A 22550-nucleotide genomic window follows, 5' to 3' on the forward strand; every position below is an offset into this window, starting at 1 on the left:
CGAACCCGGTTCCCCTGCATCGGCAGGCGGACGCGCAACCACTGCGCCACCAGGGAAGCCCTGAACAATCACTTTTTAGTAGACTATTTTCCTTCCAAACAACAGAGGCACAATCATGGTGCAGAGATGGCACGAAAAAGGGAGTGGTCATCACTATATAGAAAGACCATCTTCACAGATGAAAATTTGAACTGAGTTTGCTACATGAAATAGGACTTATCCAAGCAGACATGATGAAGATGAGTATTCTGAGTGACAGGAATAGCATGTACAAAGACAGTGACAGAGTACCAGAAATAGCTTGTAGGGAGAGAATGTAGGTTGAGGGATATGAGGGGCGTAATAGGAGGTAAGTATTGAGAGACAGGTGGGGGGGGTCACTTATTCATTGTAGGCCTAAGTGATGAGACTCTCTAGAAGACAGAAAGTTACTGAGGATTTTAGCAGAGGAGAAACTCTATTATATAGGCTCTTGAAATTCCGCACTGACTTCAATGTGGAGATTGGATTGAAGCGAGAAAAGAATGTAGGCAAGGACTTCCAGGGGTTGAAGATATGGGCTTTACTTTGGAAAACAGTAACAAGAACAAGGATGAAACACTGAATATGAGAGACAGTTAAGCAATGTTGTGAGTGTTTACATTAGAGGGCTCACAAGAGATAGGAAAGGGATGTGTCTGGAATGCCTCCAGGTTTCTGGTACAGGCGTCAAGGTGAATGGCGGTGCACTAACAAAAATGGGGGAGTCAGTAAAAGAAGCAAGTTTAGAGGGAAGTAGGACACAGTGAGTTAAGTTTCACCTTGCTGTGTTTGAGATGTATTTTTAACTTTAAGACGTATATATCCAGCAGAAATGGGAGAGAAGAAATTGCGCTCAGGAAAGAGGTATGGGCAGAAGACATACAGGCTTATCAACTTGTGCCTGTTTTGGATAGTACAACCTTCTGAAGTAAAACAGAGAAAATGCCTTCCTTTTTAACAAGATAAAACTGCTCACATGCCCCTTATCTATACTTAGGTTTTTCTTAAAATTAAGTAACACCTGGTTCTACAAACATTCTTTACAGGATGTCACTATCCCTGAAAAATTCAGCTAAGATACTAAAAGTGTATTCAAACTATCACAGAACATAATTATTAGTCCTTATAATCTGGACATTGTGCCACATCCAAGATTGCACTAATTTACTAAGAATCTATATCATCTTGCTTTGATTTAATCTTAAATTTGTGTCCAAGTAAGGTCGGTTGGTGTCTCTCTCTCTTTCTCTCTCTCTCTCTCTCTCTCTCTCTCTCTCTCTCTCTCTCCCCCCAATATATAGATATACATATATATGTATATATATATATATACACACATCCATACATATGGAGAAAATGTAAATGTATATATGTACATATACATACATTTGTAAAAGTGGATATATACTTACATTTATATATAGGTTTATGTTCACATGTATGGATGGGAATTCAGATCTTATCAAAAATTTAATTAACTTAAAGATACTGCTTTTTTTTGAATTTTATTTATTTTTTTATACAGCAGGTTCTTATTAGTCATCAGTTTTATACACATCATTGTATACATGTCAATCCCAATCTCCCAATTCATCACACCACCACCACCACCGCCCGCCACTTTCCCCCCCGGTGTCCATACGTCTGTTCTCTACATCTGTGTCTCAATTTCTGCCCTGCAAACCAGTTCATCTATACCATTTTTCTAGGTTCCACATATATGCGTTAATATACGATATTTGTTTTTCTCTTTCTGACTTACTTCACTCTACATGACAGTCTCTAGATTCATCCACGTCTCTACAAATGACTCAATTTCATTCCTTTTTATGGCTGAGTAATATTCCATTGTATATATGTACCACATCTTCTTTATCTACTCGCCTGCTGATCGGCATTTCGGTTGCTTCCACAACCTAGCTATTGTAAATAGAGCTGCAATGAATATTGGGGTGCATGTGTCTTTGTGAATAATGGTTTTCTCTGGGTATATGCCCAGTAGTGGGACTGCTGGGTCATATGGTGGTTCTGTTTTTAGTTTTTTTTAAGGAAACTCCATACGGTTCTCCATAGTGGCTGTATCAATTTACATTCCCACCAACAGTGCAAGAGGGTTCTCTTTTCTCCACACCCTCTCCAGCATTTGTTCTTCGTAGATTTTCTGATGATGCCCATTCTAACTGGTGTGAGGTGATACCTCATTGAAGTTTTGATTTGCATTTCTCTAATAATTAGTGATGCTGAGCAGCTTTTCATATGCTTCTTGGCCAGCTGTATGTCTTCCTTGGAGAAATGTCTATTTAGGTCTTCTGCTCATTTTTGGATTGGGTTTTGTGTTTTTTTAATATTGAGCTGCATGAGCTGTTTATATATTTTAGAGATTAATCATTTGTCCATTGATTGGTTTGCAAATATTTTCTCCCATTCTGAGGGTTGTCTTTTCGTCTTGTTTATGGTTTCCTTTGCTGTGCAAGAGCTTTTATGTTTCATTAGGTCCCATTTGTTTACTTTTCTTTTTATTTCCATTACTCTAGGAGGTTGGTCAAAAAAGATGTTGCTCTGAATTATGTCAAAGAGTGTTCTTCCTAAGTTTTCCTCTAAGAGTCTTATAGTGTCCAGTCTTACATTTAGGTCTCTAATCCATTTTGAATCTATTTTTGTGCATGGTGTTAGGGAGTGCTCTAATTTCATTCTTTTACATGTAGCTGTCCAGTTTCCCCAGGACCACTTATCAAAGAGACTGTCTTTTCTCCATTGTATATCCTTGCCTCCTTTATCGTAGATAAGTTGACCATAGGTGCATGGGTTTATTTCTGGGTTTTCTATCCTGATCCATTGATCTATGCTTCCGTTTTTGTGCCAGTACCACATTGTCTTGATAACAGTAGCTTTGTAGTACAGTCTGCAGTCACGGAGTCTGACTAGGAATGCAATAGATTCCTCTGCATTAATTTTGTATCCTGCAACTTTACCAGATTCACCAATTAGCTCTATTAGTTTTCTGGTGGCATCTTTAGGATTCTCTATGTATAGATAAGTTGACCATAGGTGCATGGGTTTATTTCTGGGTTTTCTATCCCGATCCATTGATCTATGCTTCCGTTTTTGTGCCAGTACCACATTGTCTTGATAACAGTAGCTTTGTAGTACAGTCTGCAGTCACGGAGTCTGATTCCTCCAGCTCCGTTTTTTTCCCTCAAGACTGCTTTGGCTATTCGGGGTCTCTTGTGTCTCCATACAAATTTTAAGATTTTTTGTTCTAGTTCTGTAAAAAATGCCTTTGGTAATTTGATAGGGATTGCACTGAATCTGTAGATTGCTTTGGGTAGGAGAGTCATTTTAACAATATTGATTCTTCCAATCCAAGAACATGGTATATCTCTCCATCTGTTTGTATCATACTTAATTTCTTTCATCAGTGTCTTATAGGTTTCTGCATACAGGTCTCTTGTCTCCCTAGGTAAGTTTATTCCTAGGTATTTTATTCTTTTTGTTGCAGTGGCAAATGGGAGTGTTTCCTTAATTTCTATTTCAGATTTTTCATCATTAGTGTCTAGGAATGCAATAGATTCCTCTGCATTAATTTTGTATCCTGCAACTTTACCAGATTCACCAATTAGCTCTATTAGTTTTCTGGTGGCATCTTTAGGATTCTCTATGTATAGTATCATGTCATCTGAAAACAGTGACAGCTTTACTTCTTCTTTTCCAATTTGTATTCCTTTTATTTCTTTTTCTTCTCTGACTGCCGTGGCTAAAACTTCCAAAACTATGTTGAATAATAGTGGTGAGAGTGGACATCCTTGTCTTGCTCCTGATCTTAGAGGAAATGCTTTCAGTTTTTCACCATTGAGAATGATGTTTGCTGTGGGTTTGCTGTATATGGCCTTTATTATTTTGAGTTAGGTTCCCTCTGTGCCCACTTTCTGGAGAGTTGTTATCAAAAATGGGTGTTGAATTTTGTCAAAAGCTTTTTCTGCATCTATTGAGATGATCATATGGTGTTTCTTCTTCAATTTGTTAATATGGTGTATCACCTTGATTGATTTGCGTCTATTGAAGAATTCTTGCATCCCTGGGATAAATCCCACTTGATCATGGTGTATGACCCTTTTAATGTGCGGTTGGATTCTGTTTTCCAGTATTTTGTTGGGGATTTTTGCATCTATGTTCATCCGTGATATTGGGCTGTACTTTTCTTTCTTTGTGACATCTTTGTCTGGTTTTGGTATCAGGGTGATGGTGGCCTCGTAGAATGAGTTTGGGAGTGTTCCTCACTCTGCTGTATTTTGGAGGAGTTTGAGAAGGATAGGTGTTAGCTCTTCTCTAAATGTTTGATAGAATTCACCTGTGAAGCCATCTGGCCCTGGGCTTTTGTTTGTTGGAAGATTTTTAATCACAGTCTCAATTTCAGTGCTTGTGATTGGTCTGTTTATATTTTCTATTTCTTCCTGGTTCAGTCTCAGAAGATTATGCTTTTCTAAGAATTTTTGCATTTCTTCCACGTTATCCATTATATTGGCATACAGCTGCGTGTAGTAATCTCACATGATTCTTTATATTTCTGCAGTGTCAGTTGTTACTTCTCCTTTTTCATTTCTAATTCTACTGATTTGAGCCTGCTCCCTCTTTTTCTTGATGAGTCTGGCTAATGGTTTATCAATTTTGTTTATCTTCTCAAAGAACCAGCTTTTAGTTTTATTGATCTTTGCTATTGTTTTCTTTGTTTCTATTTCATTTATTTCTGTTCTGATCTTTATGATTTCTTTCCTTCTACTAACTTTGGGTTTTGTTTGTTCTTCCTTCTCTAGTTCCTTTAGGTGTAAGGTTAGACTGTTTATTTGAGATTTTTTTTGTTTCTTGAGGTAGTCTTGTATTGCTATAAACTTCCCTCTTAGAACTGCTTTTGCTGCATCCCATAAGTTTTGGATCATCGTGTTTTCATTGTCATTTGTCTCTAGGTATTTTTTGATTTCCTCCCTGATTTCTTCAGTGATCTCTTGGTTATTTAGTAACGTATTGTTTAGATTCCATGTGTTTGTGTTTTTTACATGTTTTTCCCTGTAACTGATTTCTAATCTCATAGCGTTGTGGTCAGAAAAGATGCTTGATATGATTTTAATTTTCTTAAGTTTACTGAGGCTTGATTTGTGACCCAAGATGTGATCTATCCTGGAGAATGTTCCATGTGCACTTGAGAAGAAAGTGTAATCTGCTGGTTTTGGATGGAATTTCCTATAAATATCAATTAAATCTATCTGGTCTATTGGGTCATTTAACGCTTGTGTTTCCTTATTAATTTTCTGTTTGGATGATCTATCCATTGGTGTAAGTGAAGTGTTAAAGTCCCCCACTATTATTGTGTGACTGACGATTTCCTCTTTTATAGCTGTTAGCAGTTGCCTTATGTATTGAGGTGCTCCTATGTTGGGTGCATATATATTTATAATTGTTATATCTTCTTCTTGGATTGATCCCTTGATCATTATGTAGTGTCCTTCCTTGTGTCTTATAACAGTCTTTATTTTAAAGTCTATTTTATCTGAATGCTTAAGGTAATTAATGATATGTGTGTTCCTAGTACTATTTTCTTAACTATTATGGGTTTGTTTTTGTAGGTCCTTTTCTTCTCTTGTGTTTTCCACTTAGAGAAGTTCCTTTAGTATTTGTTGTAGAGCTGGCTTGGTGGTGGTGAATTATCTTAGCTTTTGCTTGTCTGTAAAGCTTTTGATTTCTCCATGGAATCTGAATGAGATCCTTGCTGGGTAGAGTATTCTTGGTTGTAGGTTCTTCCCTTTCATCACTTTGAATATGTCCTGCCACTCCCTTCTGACTTGTAGAGTTTCTGCTGAGAAATCAGCTGTTAACCTATGGAAGTTCCCTTGTATGCTATTTGTCATTTTTCCCTTGCTGCTTTTAATAATTTTTGTCTTTAATTTTTTCCAATTGATTACTGTGTCTTGGCATATTTCTCCTTGGGTTTATCCTGTATGGGATTCTCTGCACTTCCTGGATTACGGGTAGCTATTTCCTTTCCCATATTAGGGAAGTTTTCAACTATAATGCTAAAGAAGACTTCTAAAAGTCTTTTAAAGTTAGAGAAAATCTAACTTATAATAGAGTTCAAAGAACTAAGTCAATACATGTAAAGATATTCCATGAGGAGGTTCTTCCCTTTCATCACTTTAAGTATATCATGCCACTCCCTTCTGGCTTGTAGAGTTTCTGCTGAGAAATCAGCTGTTAACCTTATGGGAGTTCCTTTGTATGTTATTTTTCGTTTTTCCCTTGCTGCTTTCAGTAATTTTTCTTTGTCTTTAATTTTTGCCAATTTGATTGGCAAATCAAATTTGATTTGATCGGCATGTTTCTCCTTGGGTTTATCCTGTATGGGACTCTCTGTGCTTCCTGGACTTGGGTAGCTATTTCCTTTCCCAGGTTAGGGAAGTTTTCGACTGTAATCTCCTCAAATATTTTCTCGAGTCCTTTCTCTCTCTCTTCTCCTTCTGGGACCCTTATAATGCAAATGCTGTTGCATTTAATGTTGTCCCAGAGGTCTCTTAGGCTGTCTTCATTTCTTTTCCTTCTTTTTTCTTTATTCTTTTCTGCTGCAGTGAATTCCACCATTCTGTCTTCCAGGTCACTTATCCATTCTTCTGCCTCAGTTATTCTACTATTGATTCCTTCTAGTGTATTTTTCATTTCATTTATTGCATTGTTCATCTCTGTTTGTTTGTTCTTTAATTCTTCTAGGTCTTTGTTAAACATTTCTTGCATCTTCTCGCTCTTTGCCTCCATTCTTTTTCCGAGGTCCTGGATCATCTTCACTATCATTATTCTGAATTCTTTTTCTAGAAGGTTGCCTATCTCCACTTCATTTAGTTGTTTTTCTGGGGTTTTATCTTGTTCCTTTATCTGGTACATAGCCCTCTGCCTTTTCATCTTGTCTATCTTTCTGTGAATGTGGTTTTTGTTCCACAGGCTGCAGAATTGTAGTTCTTCTTGCTTCTGCTGTCTGCCCTCTGTTGGATGAGGCTATCTAAGAGGCTTGAGCAAGTTTTTTGACGGGAGGGACTGGTGGTGCTGGCTGTTGCTCTGGTTGGCAGAGCTCAGTAAAACTTTAATCTGCTTGTCTGCTGATGGGTGGGGCTGGGTTCCCTCTCTGTTTGTTGTTTGGCCTGAGGCGACCCAACACTGGAGCCTACCTGGGCTCTTTGGTGGGGCTAATGGCGGACTCTGGGAGGGCTCACGCCAAGGAGTACTTCCCCGAACTTCTGCTGCCAGTACCTTGTCCTCACGGTGAGACACAGCCACCCCCCGCCTCTGCAGGAGACCCTCCAACACTAGCAGGTAGGTCTGGATCACCCTCCTTTAGGGTCACTGCTCCTTCCCCTGGGTCCCGGTGCACAACACTACTTTTTGTGTGCCCTCCAAGAGTGGAGTCTCTGTTTCCCCCAGTTCTGTCAAAGTCCTGCAATCAAATCCCGCTAGCCTTCAAAGTCTGATTCTCCAGGAATTCCTCCTCCTTTTGCCGGACCCCCAGGTTGGGAAGCCTGACGCGGCGCTCAGAACCTTCACTCCAGTGGGTGGACTTCTGTGGTATAAGTGTTCTCCAGTTTGTGAGTCACCCACCCAGCAGTTATCGGATTTGATTTTATTGTGACTGCGCCCCTCCTACCATCTCGTTGTGGCTTCTCCTTGGTCTTTGGATGTGGCGTATCTTATTTGATGAGTTCCAGTGTCTTCCTGTTGACGACTGTTCAGCAGTTAGTTGACTCTCAGGCTGACTTTCACTAACCCCTTCCTTAGGCACCAAGGGCAGGACTTATTTACAGGCTTAGGAAGGAGTCCCTCGTGTCTTCCTAGAACAAAGTTCAAACTTGCATTTGGCCCTCAAGCACCAAGCAACCTGCTTTTAAGCCTAAGTCTCGCTTTGCTCTTATCTTCCATCCATTTCTCCATGTGCTCCAGGTGCTGACTTGGCGGCAGCTGCACACGCTCACTCTGGCCAGGGCTCGCGATCCCCGCTCTCTGTTAAGCTCCCGCAGGGGCCAGGTTCGGCTGCAGCGGGCACAGTGCCAGTGGGCAGCTGCGCGCCCAGCTCACTGGCTGTGGGACTCCATACTGCTTTTATTTAAGCAGTAAAATTTCAAACAGTAAATATGCCTTTTCTGATTTAAAACATGAAAGACAAGTATATGACACTTTTATGTGACATTCTAACTTCATAGGACATTGCTATGAAATTTCTAAAGTCATTTGGGAGAGGAACTCATCCATTAACCACTCACATGGTGGTGAAATTTACACAGTGACCCAACTATATCCTCAAATGGCTTCCTGTCCCCAAACTTTCTGACTCTGAAAGTTGAATAAAGGCGTCCAATCATTTTCAGTCCAATAAGGAGGCTTACCTTATCCATAGACATCCCACGAGAGGCTTTGCACAATACTTCAGGGAAATCAAAACATTTTCTATTTATTCCATTCCACTGGGTCAACCAACTTAATATAGCCACCAAAGAATTTATCTTGATGATACCACATAATATTTGCACAAATTGTTTAATGTCATTTGATATCCAGTTGGTTTTCATGTCTTGATTTTAGTGAATGTACCATAGCTCTTAAGAGACCTTTCTAATCTTTGAAAATTATTCCTTTATTCAATAAAGGTTATTAACTTCATCAGATGAGTAAGAAACTATACATGTGTGCATAGCCTTATGTTTAATAATCTGCTCTAAAAGTGTATTTCCCAGGTTACTCTTCTTCAAAAGAAGAAGATGCTTCTTCTTGTAGGATGCTTGTATGTATAGGATGCTTGTATGTATGTATCCATTCTTTTGATATACCTTTAACTCTCCAAAATTTTAGACAGTAACGTTAAGATTAACATCATTCAACAAAATAATCCAAACACTTTTTCTATGCCAGAAACTCTCACGGGTCTGTGGCCTTAGACACCTTTAATATATCTAGTTGGACTCTCAAGTGTTAACCTGTATGGAAGAACATATCTAAAAATGGGATTTTAATAGCTCTACCTTTTATTTGGAAAATGTTTTAATTAGAGCATCTTCTGTAAGCACTATGGGCCTAACCAGGTTCTTTTCTTGTTTTTTTTTTTTTTACTAGAAACAGCTATCTCCCTAGAACAACAGACTTTCTTTATGTTCAATAGTCTTTTTCAGTTTCCAATGCGAAAGGCCAATAGGACCTGTGTGTCTCCAAAACACCTCCCTTATCTTTAGTTTTTGCTCAAATGCCACCTTCTCAACATAGTTTTCCCTTGACCGCTTCATGTAAAACTGTTTCCTTCTCCAGTCTATTTTTTCCTTATAGTTCTTAGCACCTTTTTCATAGTATAAAGCTTGCTTATTTATTCTGATGCTTGCTTCAAATGTAAGCTTCATAGAGGAACAATCTTTGTTTTGTCCATACTTAACCTCAAAGCTTAGACTTTTGGCTGGCACCTAGTAGGCACTCAATACATATTTGTCAAATGAATGAATAAATATGGTCCTTCTATCTGGAACACTTTCCTGTTCTTTATTGTTGCCTAATTAATTTCTACTAAATCTTCAGATCTCACTTAAGGCCACTTAGGTAGGCCTTTCCTTACCTTCTAGAGAAAGGTGAGTCATCTAGTAATACATATATCTGTCACATTGAACTCATCATGGCCAGAAATTTACACTTAATTGCATTTAATTAGTGCAGGTCCAGGAGGGCAGGTGTCATGACTGTTGCCCCCACCCATCCCCACCACGGAAGTCCCAGCCGCCATCCTGGCACACAGCTGCTGCTCAATACATGTTTGTTGACTGAAGAATTATGGTAGAGTTTAGTATCACACACTAATTCTAGCTACCCACCAAGCCTCCGCTAGCACCACACTTCTGAACCTCAATCTGTAGCTAAACTGGTCCTTTTTCAGTCCCTTGAAAGTGCTATGCTCACTTGATACACTGTTTCCCCTTCCTGGAAACTGCATGTACCTCCACCAATCTCCTTATACACACACTTCATACAGTTCCCTCCAGTGTGTCCTTTAGATCATAGTTTAAACATTACTTTACTAGGAAATCATTTCATGCCTTCAAGCTTCAGCTTAAGTCAGACTAATTTGTTGTCACAAAACTTTGTTCCTTTCCTTCATAGAAGTAAGTTACGTTCATTTTAAATATTTGCTCATTTTTGTAAATATTTCATTAGTGTTTATTTCCTCTGTTAGATTGCAAGTACCAAGAGAGCAACTGCCACACCTACCATGGCAACCTCGGGTGACAAGGAATCAGCATTTGAATTCAAAGAGGGAGCCTGAGAAATGGCTACCACTGTTTTGAGGTTCCAAGGAAGGCAGCATGCTCACAAATTACTCATCTCTGACCCAGGAAGGTAGAACAAATTCTCTTTTTGTTCACTGTTTTACCTCTGTTACCCAGCATAATCCCTATGACATAGTAAGAACATTATAAGCACTCATCGAAAAGAATGAAAGAGTCATGGTAATATATTCCATGGCTGAAGACTCCACATAAATTATGCAACTTAGTTTTTAGCCAAGCTATTTCTCAACAAAATTAGTTAACTGGCATCACTGTTTACAAATCGGGTTCTCTGTGTACTGATATCATAGAAACCTCTAAAGTTAAGGACAAGTTTCTGACCTGTGGTGACATTGCTGAGGGACAAGGTGAACCTCTGAGAGAATCAAATTAATTTACAAGAGATTGCACTTTTCAGAATATTATCCTTCGTAAGTCATGCCATCTTTCAGAATCCCTAAGCATATGTTCTGACCTTTCTTTTTCTTCAAACCTTTTAAAAAGAAGACTTCTAAGAGTCTTTTAAAGTTAGAGAAAATCTAACTTATAATAGAGTTCAAAGAACTAAGTCAATACATGTAAAGATATTCCATGAGGAGTATTTTTAGAGTTCTAACTCAAGATGGTAAGAACACCTCTCTCTCTGTTACTGAATTAAATCAAAGACTATCTTTCCTAGTTTTCCCCTAGCTGTACCTCTTTACTAAAGACAACTGGGTATCCATTTTGAGGCTCTGGTACTTCAGCAAACTGGAGAGAAATGGATTAAGGCATTGTGGTGACATGGGAGGCCATGGAGGAGAAAGAAGGTGTGGGATGAGCGTTCAACACTAACAGGTCTTCAGGAATCAGATATGGATGACCAGACCTTGCTTCAACAAAAGCTCTAAAGCATTCTTCTCAGGTTCCAGCCAGTTTTTTTTTCTCCTTTTGTATTGAGTCCATATACCTTTTTCTCTTTCCTAAAATTCTTCCTGTTACTTCTAATAGAATTCCTCAGGGCCCAGCATGAAACATGATAGCTCAGTCTCTGAAGCATACATGGAATTCTTGTCACATGCAGAGGATATTTGGGTTGCTGTTTAAGTGACTCCTCTAATGTATTTGTTTATCTGTCTTTTTGTTCTTTATTATTTCTTCTCTCCTCCTCTTTCTCTACCAACTTCTCTACCTCTTCTCTTTCTTTATAAAAATTAAACTAGTTAGGACAAGATTATATTACTCATAAAGAACCTAAGAAAGAATCATCAAAATTCCAAAGTCAAATGAGAGCCCAGCATTCCAGGGCAATTTCAACCAATAGTTAAATAAGGCACAGAATTCAAGCATGGATTCCTCTGGGACCGATGGAATAGGAAGAAAGAAAGGCTAAAGCAGGGTCCTTCTCACCACTTAAGTCCTTTAACTCTGCTCTTTTAGACACTAGTCTAGATTATCTAAAAGTCAGGTAACAGTAACAGAAATGAGGGTATCAAAAGGGGAAAGGGGATCGAGGGGAAAAGAGGAGGCTGGGAGGCTACGGTCAACACTAACTAAGGGGGGAGGCAATCATATACAAATGTGGACTGAGTTTGTGTGAACTGGGAGTAGCCAATACATGTGCAGCTATCTTAGTAGATGTTTCTGGGTCAAATAAATAAAGACAGAAAATAAGGTAAAAAATGAAAGCAAATAGGATAATAAATATAGAAAAGCTTAGGGCCACCACTCTTAATTCATCCTACCTAAGGTCTAACCCAGTCACCATCTGTGAATGCTATGGACTGTTTTTCAAGGTGGCCTAGTCCCACAGGCATCACCTTGGAATAATTATATTCTAAAGCTAGTTGTATTAGGTCTTGTGCTGCCAGAGTGACTGTTTTTCAGTTGTTATTTTAACTGGAAATACTCTATGACTTAGAAAAGTTTCTGCCTTAATTTTTATTTAACCAGTCACCCTTCTAAACTCTGCCTCCCAGCCTTCTTTTATCTTTTCTGAAAATTTCTGGGAAACACTGAATATTAGATTTTTACCCATCTGTAAATAGTCACAACACTATTGTATCAGAACTATCGAATTCTGTAAAATGGGTGTAGCAGTGGCCTGTCAGTCCTTTAGCCAGTCGTGTGTGTGTGTGTGTGTGTCTGTGTACAACAAATCTGATCATATATGCAATGATACATTATAATATTGGGTGTCATAAACCTTTTTAGATCTGTAATCCCTGCAATTTCATTGAAACATAAGCAATTAACATGAATCACTAGTATATATTAAGTGCTCAACTGTAGCAGTTCAACAGTTTCGTCTTTTTCATTTAATGATGGAAAGTGAGATAATATTGTTGGAGATTGGCAGTCTAAAACAGTAACCTTAGGAAATGACATTTCACTGGGATAAAAAAAAACCACAATTCACACAAAAAGAGAAAAAAACAGAGATAAGGCTTTTTTATAGGTTAGGTAAGAGAAACTAGGTTTAGAAAAACCTTGGGCTTATAAAGCTATTGAAACCCACGTTGATTGGATCCTCAGACGTGTTAGACTATTGGCTCCTAACTATCACAAAGGAAAGGCAAGCATGTAGTGGGTACAATGAATGCCTCAAATATAATCTGTGGTTGGGTAAATATGTGAATGTGTGTGTCACGTTCAGAACAATAAACTGTTATTATTTTCCCTTAATGTTGATGTTTTGGTATATGTATATATGCTTTGTTGAAATTAAAAGAAAAACTTACAACAAAACTTTATCATTTCCAGTTAGGAAGTAAATATGAAAATATGAAAATATCCACATTATCCTTTATTAATATATACTAGTTATGTTTCCAAGGACACAATTACTATGAGTCAGATTGAATGAGGGATTGAAAGGCTAAGTATCTCCTAACAACAAAACTTCCAGGACTTAAGCATCCTGCTATGTCCTCATCAAGACTACAACTGAAGGCTTCCAGGAAAAAATATACTGAAGGTGTTAAATTTTTTCTTATTTGACTGAATGTGATCCTTTTTGTGTTTTTTTACCTTTGTCCTCTCTTAGACTGTAGGTTTGAAGAGAGCATAAATAATATTCCTCTGACCAGTTATCTAATGTATGCTATTCAACTATAATTAAAAAACAGATCTGCATTGATATATTTCCCCAAAGGCCAGGAAGCTAGTGTGAGCAAACAGTGTATAATGAAAAGGAATTATGCACAAACATCCCACAAACGGGACATAATTTGAATTAGTTTCAATGAATACACTGCATTCTAAATATTTGTAATATACAAATTACATTTTAAATTTTCTAAATATTTTCTGAATTGAAGTTAATTATTTTGAATGACATATTTAGTGTATTAAAGAAAATACTCTGACCTTAAGTTGTTTTTCCAAAGCAGCAGTTGCATGATCGCCACTAGATTCATCAACCACCACCACCATGTGCGTGAGAGAATTCACCCTGACTTGTTCCTGTTCCAGGTCTTCTTGAAGCACCTGAAAGATACGTTTTTTTAAAAAGGAAATTAAAATAATAGTCTCCTGCTCTGTATGCTAGAAACATTTCTTCCCAAATGAGTGTGATTTATTTCTGCCATGTTTTGGGTAATACAATTTTTTATTAGACTGGAACCATTTCAAGCAAATTTTCTGCTATGGTGCTCAGCAAAATTTGCACGTTTTTGTCAACTGAATGTGAAAGTATCTATAGAGAAAGCATCTGTTGAGAAAGGCATACTAAGATATGCTGCCCGTTACCCCACTTCCTCTCACTTTTTCAAGGACTTTTCTCCTAAAATACCTGGCCGCCTCAAGCATCTGCAATGTCTCCTTCTCTACAGTTCTCCATTATCAACGAAAACCAAACAAAACAAAACAAACTCTTGACCCAAAAAACCCCTCCCGCTACTGCCTCATTAGGTGTTCCTCTTCACTAAAAAATATTTTGTTTTCTACTTCCTTACCCTACTATTCCCTTTACCCACTATCTCATTAAAGCATCTCTTGTAAAGGGTGCCATCAACCTCCAGGTTCCCAAATCCAATAGCCATTTTTTGATAGCATCTTACTTGACATTTTGATTACTAACCTAATTAACCACTCCTTCATTCTTGATCCTCTCTTCTCTCTTCTTGAGCTTCATGTACCACCCTTGCCTGATTATCCTCCTACCTCACTAAGAACTGCTTTTTAGCTCCTCTGCTGGTTGGTTCCTTCTCCTCTGCTCAACTATAAATCAGATGGCATTCCTCTGGATAAAAACCAATGGAGTCCCATCACACTAAGAGGAAAAATCCAAATCCTTGAACCTGAAATCCTTATATGATCTAGCACCTTCCTGCCTCTCTAATCTAACTGCATACCATTCTTGCCCTCTGACACTACGTTTCAGTCATACTTGTCTTCTCTCTCTTCCACACTGTGTCAAGCTATGTGCTCTACCCCAGTTGCTCTTCCTCTGTATCTTTAAATAATCTGTCATTCTTATCATTCAGGACTCAGTTTAAGTGTCACCTGCGCAGAGAGGCTTTTCATGAAGATGCTATCTAAATTTGCTTCTTAGTTACTATTTCTATAACTTTTTTAACATAACATTTTCACACTCAGATTTTTCTTATGTATTAGTTTAGTCATTTGTTGTTTGTCTTTACTTACTGGAATATAAGATCCACTAGAACAGAGATGCCCCTGTCTTTCTCACTACATATTCCAAGCAACTAAAGATAAACAAACTCTTGTTAAATGAATAGCACCATGTGGAGGGGTGAGGGCAATATTCACAGATGAGTTTGGCCCTTCCTGACTGCGTAAAGATTACAATCTAATGGGTGAGATTCTTTTTTTTTAAAGTGTAATTACAATTATACTATCAAGCACATATAACCCAAAACAGTATTCCAATCTTTTAAAAATCACAGTGTATAGATTTTTTGTAAAGATAAACAGGGGTAAACAGAGGAATAAACAGACAGTAAACAGAGGAGGACTAAACAGAGGAGGCTGCTCTAGATCCAAGACACCCTGCTTGGGAGATCCAGTTCCTCAGGACCTTATCACACTACACTAATTATTACCTGGAAATCCCTAAATGAGTATGTAAAATTCCTAGTCATCTAGTCTGCCTCTTAGAACATGTTATTATATAATACAAGAATGAAGAAGCAGGTTTGGGACAAAGCCTGTTACTTTCTAGAAAACCTGGAATCCCTACTTGTGAAACAATGATGCCTGGCACCTATCAGACTAGCTCTTAGTTATTCGAACCCTATGGCAGGCGTAAGGGAACCTATTAGAATTAGCTACATCACAAACTCAAATGTTTGAGCATTTTTATCCTAGGACTTTTATTTTTCAAGTCTCAACATTTTAGAGCACTATATAAAATCACTTACTTTTACTTCCTCTCTCCAGATTTTCACGGTACATTTTCAAGTGAAGCAATTTAAAATAAAATGACTAAGCATCTCTTTTGTGTGTGGAGTCTATACTGCCTATCACGCCTTTGACATTCCAGAGCTTACACTGGTTAATAAAACTCTTTCTGCCATGAGGCTGAAAATGGAAACATTAACATTCAGAGTTGCCCTTGAAAGTCATGTTAAGTCTCTGTTTCCTGAGTTATACAAGCTAGGACTGGGAACATTTCAAATATGTCAGCCAGGAATTTTAAAAGTAATAATTAAAATAATATCTTGGTGGCCAATATATCATAAATTGGTTTAATTTGGCCAATTCTTTTTTCCTATCACTCAAGTATGAGCGTATATTTAATTACATATATTAAAGACAATTAGGAAATAATGCTATACTATTCACATTTTTTACATTTTTATTGTTTTCATATTTTTTAGTAAAGGAAACTGAGAAAATCATTGTTTGAGCCATGAGGTACTTATTTTGAAACTCAGGTTGCATCTTTCTAAAGCATATGTGATCAAATATACTAGTTATTTTCTCCAGTACTTAGACTTCTGATTTTTTTTTGCTTATCTATTTGTTCTATAATCAGAAATTATATTCTTGCCATAGTGATCAAGGGTTTACATGTTATGCTTTTGCTGACGTGCTAACACAAAGTACCACTAAAGCTAGTTGTGAGTTAATAGCTTTAAAATCAAACATGAGAACCATCTGAACTTACAGTCAGTAGAGGGAAATAAAGGAATATGGGAAAGGTTCTCAACAGTGGATGAAAATCTCGAAGAATGCATAGCACTGCGGTAAATTAGCATATACTCTATTTGATTTAAGTCATTTCCAGTATCTCCTTTTCCCTCCTATGACTTTTTCAAATTATATTGTTTCTTTTACTCCTAATCAGGGATTAAAACAGGAAAGCTTAAACTGACCTTTCTAAGCGTACTCAATAGCTGCAAGACAGAGCTATTGCAACACTGTAATCATTTCCTATTTTCCCAGACCTCAGCTCCAAAAATAAATATTAATGAATATGACGGTATTAGCTAATCCCTTTATTATTTGCAAAAGACAAAAGACTATAAAATATCCAATGTCCAGAATTCATTTTTTTAAAATGAAGTTGATTCTTAGAAATAGCAAAAATGCCATACAGAATATGGTTAGTTTAAAAAGTTAAAATTTTCTGCCAACCTGTGTATCCATGAATAAGGGCCTTGATCATTGGTATAAAGTACACCCTCCTGCTTCCCTCTTTGAGAAAACATGGATTCTCAAGGCAACTAAATTTTAAAGTACATTAAAGTTTTAAAAGCTATTTTACAATTAATTTTTAATTAAATATTTACTTCTTATGGATTTGAATTTCTCATAGCTAGATTTATACAATGGAGATTTACAGTTGATTTGCTAATTAAACTGAAATATGAGCCAAATTATTCCAAATACAGATGTATCCCCAGAGAAACACACTAAAATCTTTGCCTATCAGAAGATAATGTCTTCAGGTTAAAATACTGTAATATATGATTGTTTAAGTCTGTTTTTCTTTATTAAAAGCATATAAACTATTTACACAGAGATACCTACTAGGTATTTTATTATTTCGTGCCAGTATTTTTCTTAGAGTAATGCATTTGTTACATTTATCAAATTTAAAAAAATCTGTCATGCTCCTAATTAAATTTCTATACCATTATTAGATACAAATGTCAGCAATGTTTGTTTTCTAATGTCAACTAACAATCCTTTTTTCCCTTATGACAAGAAAAAAGGCCAACAGTGAAATTTAACATTAAAAATGCTTAGATTTGACCAACTTAGATTTTGTTATACCTCTGTATAACAAATAATTCTATTTCTTATAAATTATTCTCTAGTTAAAGAATCTGACCAAATTTGTTGTTCCCTTAGTACATATTCACAGCTTATGATTTAAATATGACTTTTCTCTATTTCCTTCAAATGTTTCAGTGGTACCGAATTCTTGCTCTGACCCATGTCAAGTTGGTCTTCAAAATCTGGCTTAGGACAACCACTGAAGAGTCACTTCAATGTTTACTTCAGACTTATGCTATTTTATCCTTTCTTAGCATACATGTGAAATACTGTATGGAAAATAAAGGCATGGAAATATGTAAGGCTAGGGAATTATTAGATTTGACACTTAGAGGTGAAGAACAACAATTAATAGAAAGGTAGAGTAATAGAAAACAAAAACAAGATTGGATCTCCAGTAAGTTCTATAGGAGGGTATGCAATACTTCCCTTGGTCAGAATATATGCTCAACAACATGAAACAGGAAAGGACTGTGGTTGCCCACATGCATAGTTTACTACTCCTTCTACTTCAATGATTAACCAACAGGAAATTACCAACACTTGCAGGTCCTACACACACACACACACACACACACACACACACACACACACACACAGCCCTAGAAACAACACAGATCATGGGTTATGCATGGATTCTAAGTCCATCTACTCCCACAAATCACTTTAAATTAATATAATTAAAATATGCTTAGTAAACTATTAAGTTTAAGTGATTTATAGTTTTTAGCCTAGCCAAATAAATGTACACAAAAGGAAAGACAGATGAGAACAAAACTTGAACTGAATATAAAATGTGCAAAAATCTTAAGAAACCAGAAGAGTTTCTACAAACAAGGGATAAGTCTAACATTTAGGAAAGTACTATCTTAGAAAATCCAGCTCAGGAACCAAAAAATCCCTAGATACTCATGAACAATTAACTAATGCAATACATCTGGACGTGAATTGATTTTATTTTCAAATAAAAGCATCCCAGGAAAATCAGAAAACTTTATGATTTCTTAGGAAATGATGGGGTAGGCAGTATATCATTCTCGTTACTTTTTCTCTTATGGTCATTTTTACGTCCTTCTTTCCATCACCTCTGCACTGGCCTAGGCTCTGTATTCCTTATTCTATCTATTCCCTGAATGAAATGATCTGGAAATGACTTGCCATTTTATTTTCAGTCCAATATTCACTTTACTAAGCCTGACTGGTCACAGTACTGTCTAGTTCCCCATGAGGATCTATTTATAGTAGGTAATTTTGCTATAAATTTGCTAAATATTTTAAATAGGTTTCCTCAACAGGCTCTCCTAGAAGGGCTTTTATTTTGATACCCACTTACTTAAACATTCTTGCATAGTTATCTTAGTCTTTATAGCAAACCCATTTTTTTAACCTTTTTTTAAAAAATAAATGTTTATGTTTCTTCTAAATCCTAAGCTACCAAAGGGCAGGGTCCTAAAGACCATTTCTATGATGTTTTAAAGATTTTAAAAGCACCCAATGCTTACCAATCCCAGGAAGGGGGCTCAGTAAATGTGGAAAACTGTTTTAAAAACAGAGCTGACCATTAATGTACATCTTTCCAAATATAAATAGAAAAGGACATAGTATGGATGATAGAGTGACAAAAATATGTGCATGTTTAAAGGTGTGGGATCTAACATCAGATTTTCTGAGTTTGATTCCTGCATGTATTGCTAACCAGCTATGTGACCTTGTGAAAGTTTCCAACCACACCAAGCCTCAGCTTCCAAATTTTCAAAATTGGGACAATAAGAGTACCTACTTCATTAGATGGTTAGGAAGAATGAATAAGCTACAATTGGTTAGCACGTTGCCTGGTACACAATAAATACTAACAGCTAGTTAGTTCTAAAAACTCATATTTAGGCACATTCAGAACAAAGACTTTAAAACATACTGCAAAAACCCAGTATTCACCTAATTCACCCTCATCTTATTCATGCTGTCATCATCCTCCAATAAGCATTCTATGTACAGAAATGGAATGTGGTTTTGGAAATCCAGGAAAAGAAGGGCTGAAGTTACAGTAAAGCTTTAGGATCTGAAGAAATATATAATACATTTTAAATCCTTAAATAAGACTTTAACTTCCAAATTATTTACATGAGATTAACAACAGTAGCTTTAAACTAATTGATCAAGTGGTCTCATACGTTGCTGAAAAATTACCATGGTCAGAGGAGCTATTTCATGGATTGAGGAAATATTTCATGAGTGATAGATCCTAATCATTGAATAATAGCCCTCAATTCTCCTAACTTTCCTCCTCCCTCTACAGTCCATGCATGCATGCATCTATCCATACATCCTACATATAGTTATATCATTGAAATCAGAAATTAAAGTGAACACCAAGAAAATCTGATAAATAATTATAAAATGTCATTAGCCTGAAAATAATTATTGAAAAAGAAGAGAACAGGATTATTGGGAGAGAGGGCTGGGGTGGAAGGTTTCAAGTGTACCACAGAGGAAGTTATCTGCATTGACTGGCTAGTATGTAGATGTAACATTCAATTCTACTGATTATCTTCCAGTTCAAACATTACCGCCATTCTCATGATGAGCCCATTTTCTTCAATATTCCCTTTCTAGCCCCTTTTGCCCTAATTTTAAAGAAAGAGCTTCAGGATTAATGTTGAAAAATCACTTCCTTAAGCATCTTGACTCTGAGCATTTCATACACAGCCACTACTAATGTGTTCTCTTTCCCTACTGCATATTCTAAGTTTGAGAACTTGTATGCACCCAGTCTCTCCATCTTTTCCATCTAGATATTCCCAGGCCTGAGGGATGGAGTGCCATACTTCTCTAAACTCTTTGCTACTCTCTGCATTTCCTCTAGCCTCTAGGATCACCACTGCAGTCAAAGTTACTGGAATCTCAGAACAGACGAAAAGAGTCTGGGTTCAAAGGCAGACAGGTTAAGACGACAAGCTCAAGTCTACGAAGTACTATTTAAGTTACCTTAGGCAACTCAGCCTCTCTGAATACATTTATTTATCCACAAATTAGGGATTTAAATCCCTCCAGGACAGGTTTAGTACTGGAGTGAAATGAGATAGTACATTAGAATCAGGGACTGCAGTACTTAGTAGAATTGATAGTTAGTGAAGAAATGCTTATTTTCTTCTATTTCTGACATCATCGCCTTATCATTTTGTTCTTACACTAAGATGCATGGAAATAGCTCCTCTGGGCATCAGTATTTATTCCCAATACCCTTGATAATTATATTATGTATCTTTAATTACTAAATATTCTCAGTGTGCTGAAACTATAGAACATCATGTAAAAATATGTGCTTCAGTAGTTTTTTCATTCTCACTAGAATATGACCTAGATCTTTGTTAATGGAATATTAAATATTATCCAGTATAAATTATCTCTGAAAAATGTAGTTCCACTGAGTAACAGAGTACTACCAGTTGCACTACTAGAAATCATTCTGTTCATAACAAATATTAAACATAAAATGATAGTATACTGTAGTTAACAATTTTATATTCCTTAGAAATATACATAATGAAATATTCAACATTACTTTTACATGAAATTAGATTTATGGTCATGCATTTTGTTATAAGATACATGAACTTATTTTTCAAGAAAAAACATTTTCTTAAAATTCATATTATCATATCAGTTGCGGCTTTCTTGTGAAGAATTTTCCCCTAAAATGCATTCTAAAATGTTTTATATACTTAAATAATTCCTTTACATTATTAATGTTGCATTACCTATGGAAGGGAACTGAAATTAATTTGTATTGGTTCAGGAAAATAAAGATACTTTAGCCGAGACCAACTCGATTAAGTGAGAGATAGGGTCTTTTTCTTTCCTTCTTGCTTTACCCTCCCCAGAGGGCAGAAACTTCTAATAAATAAGCATTATAGGAGAAATGAAGTATAAAAAATAAACTGGGTATCTCTAAGATGAGGGGGTCTTGGATAATTACATTTTATTAGATGCACTGATGTACTTTAAAACAGGGCTGTAACATTTTGAGCCATGTTACTGATTCAGTGCTCAATAGTTGCTAATTAGTCACCTGTTAGCTGGAATCACTTGATCTGTGAAAATAAGGACATGGGTATGGACTGCATTATTATTTTTTAATTAAATTAAATTGGTGGCGTTATCTAATATGAGAAGTTATCCTTGGAATCTGCTGCTTTTTTAATATGTTGATGGGAAATTAGATGTCTTCTCAACTAGATTAAAAAAAATTAAAACTGAGTATCATGCATACACTACTCTGTAGACCATAAAGCATAATGTTTTCCCTTTTTATATTAACTTGCCACTTCTTTATGCCAAAAGAATTTTATTACCATACAAATCAACTTTGCTTGAGTAAAAGTCATGTCTTATATAACAATAACAGCTAAGATAATTTATATAATTCTGGGTATCAAGTACTATTCTAAGTGCTTTTTATGCAATTATGTAGTAAATATTTTTATCAACCCTATAAGATAGGTATCATCGTCATCATTACCACCCTGATTTCATACTTGGGGAAACTGAGGCACAAAATGCTTAAGTAACTTTTGCAAAGTCATTCAGCTCACAAATGATAGAGCTATATTTTGAACCTAGGCAGTCTGGCTTCAGAATCTGTGATATACTGCCTCTCATATAAGAGATATTAATATAGCTCATATAAGCATAAGAGATAGATACATGTTTCCTATAACTCATAAGGCACATGAGTAGAAACTTAAAAACTCCTGTGTGTAAGTGGTATGCGTTTGTATGTGTACTCAGTTGAGCATCAGGTTTTACCCCTCTAGTGATACTTGAATTCAACCTATTACATTTGAAAAACTACTATCACAAAGCTTGCTTTAAAAACACACACACAGTAGTGAGGTCCTCCTATATGCTCTTACTGTTTGAAAGTAATGTTAACATTGGTATGTCTTAGTGACAAATGCTAATCGCAAAAAT

General features: G+C 36.5%; 1 protein-coding gene across 14 annotated transcripts in view; it reads right to left on the minus strand.

Moving 5' to 3' along the window:
• Positions 1–22550, minus strand: part of DMD (dystrophin) — a 2398628-nt gene that overhangs the window by 1546929 nt on the left and 829149 nt on the right. For all 14 annotated transcript variants that reach the window (XM_055081921.1, XM_055081920.1, XM_028482834.2 and 11 more), the window contains one exon: positions 13701–13820. In XM_055081921.1, the coding sequence (XP_054937896.1) occupies positions 13701–13820 (120 nt within the window). The remainder of the gene's footprint in view (positions 1–13700; positions 13821–22550) is intronic.

Source organism: Physeter macrocephalus, chromosome 21 (genome assembly GCF_002837175.3).
Source record: "Physeter macrocephalus isolate SW-GA chromosome 21, ASM283717v5, whole genome shotgun sequence".
Taxonomy (NCBI): Eukaryota; Metazoa; Chordata; class Mammalia; order Artiodactyla; family Physeteridae; genus Physeter; species Physeter macrocephalus.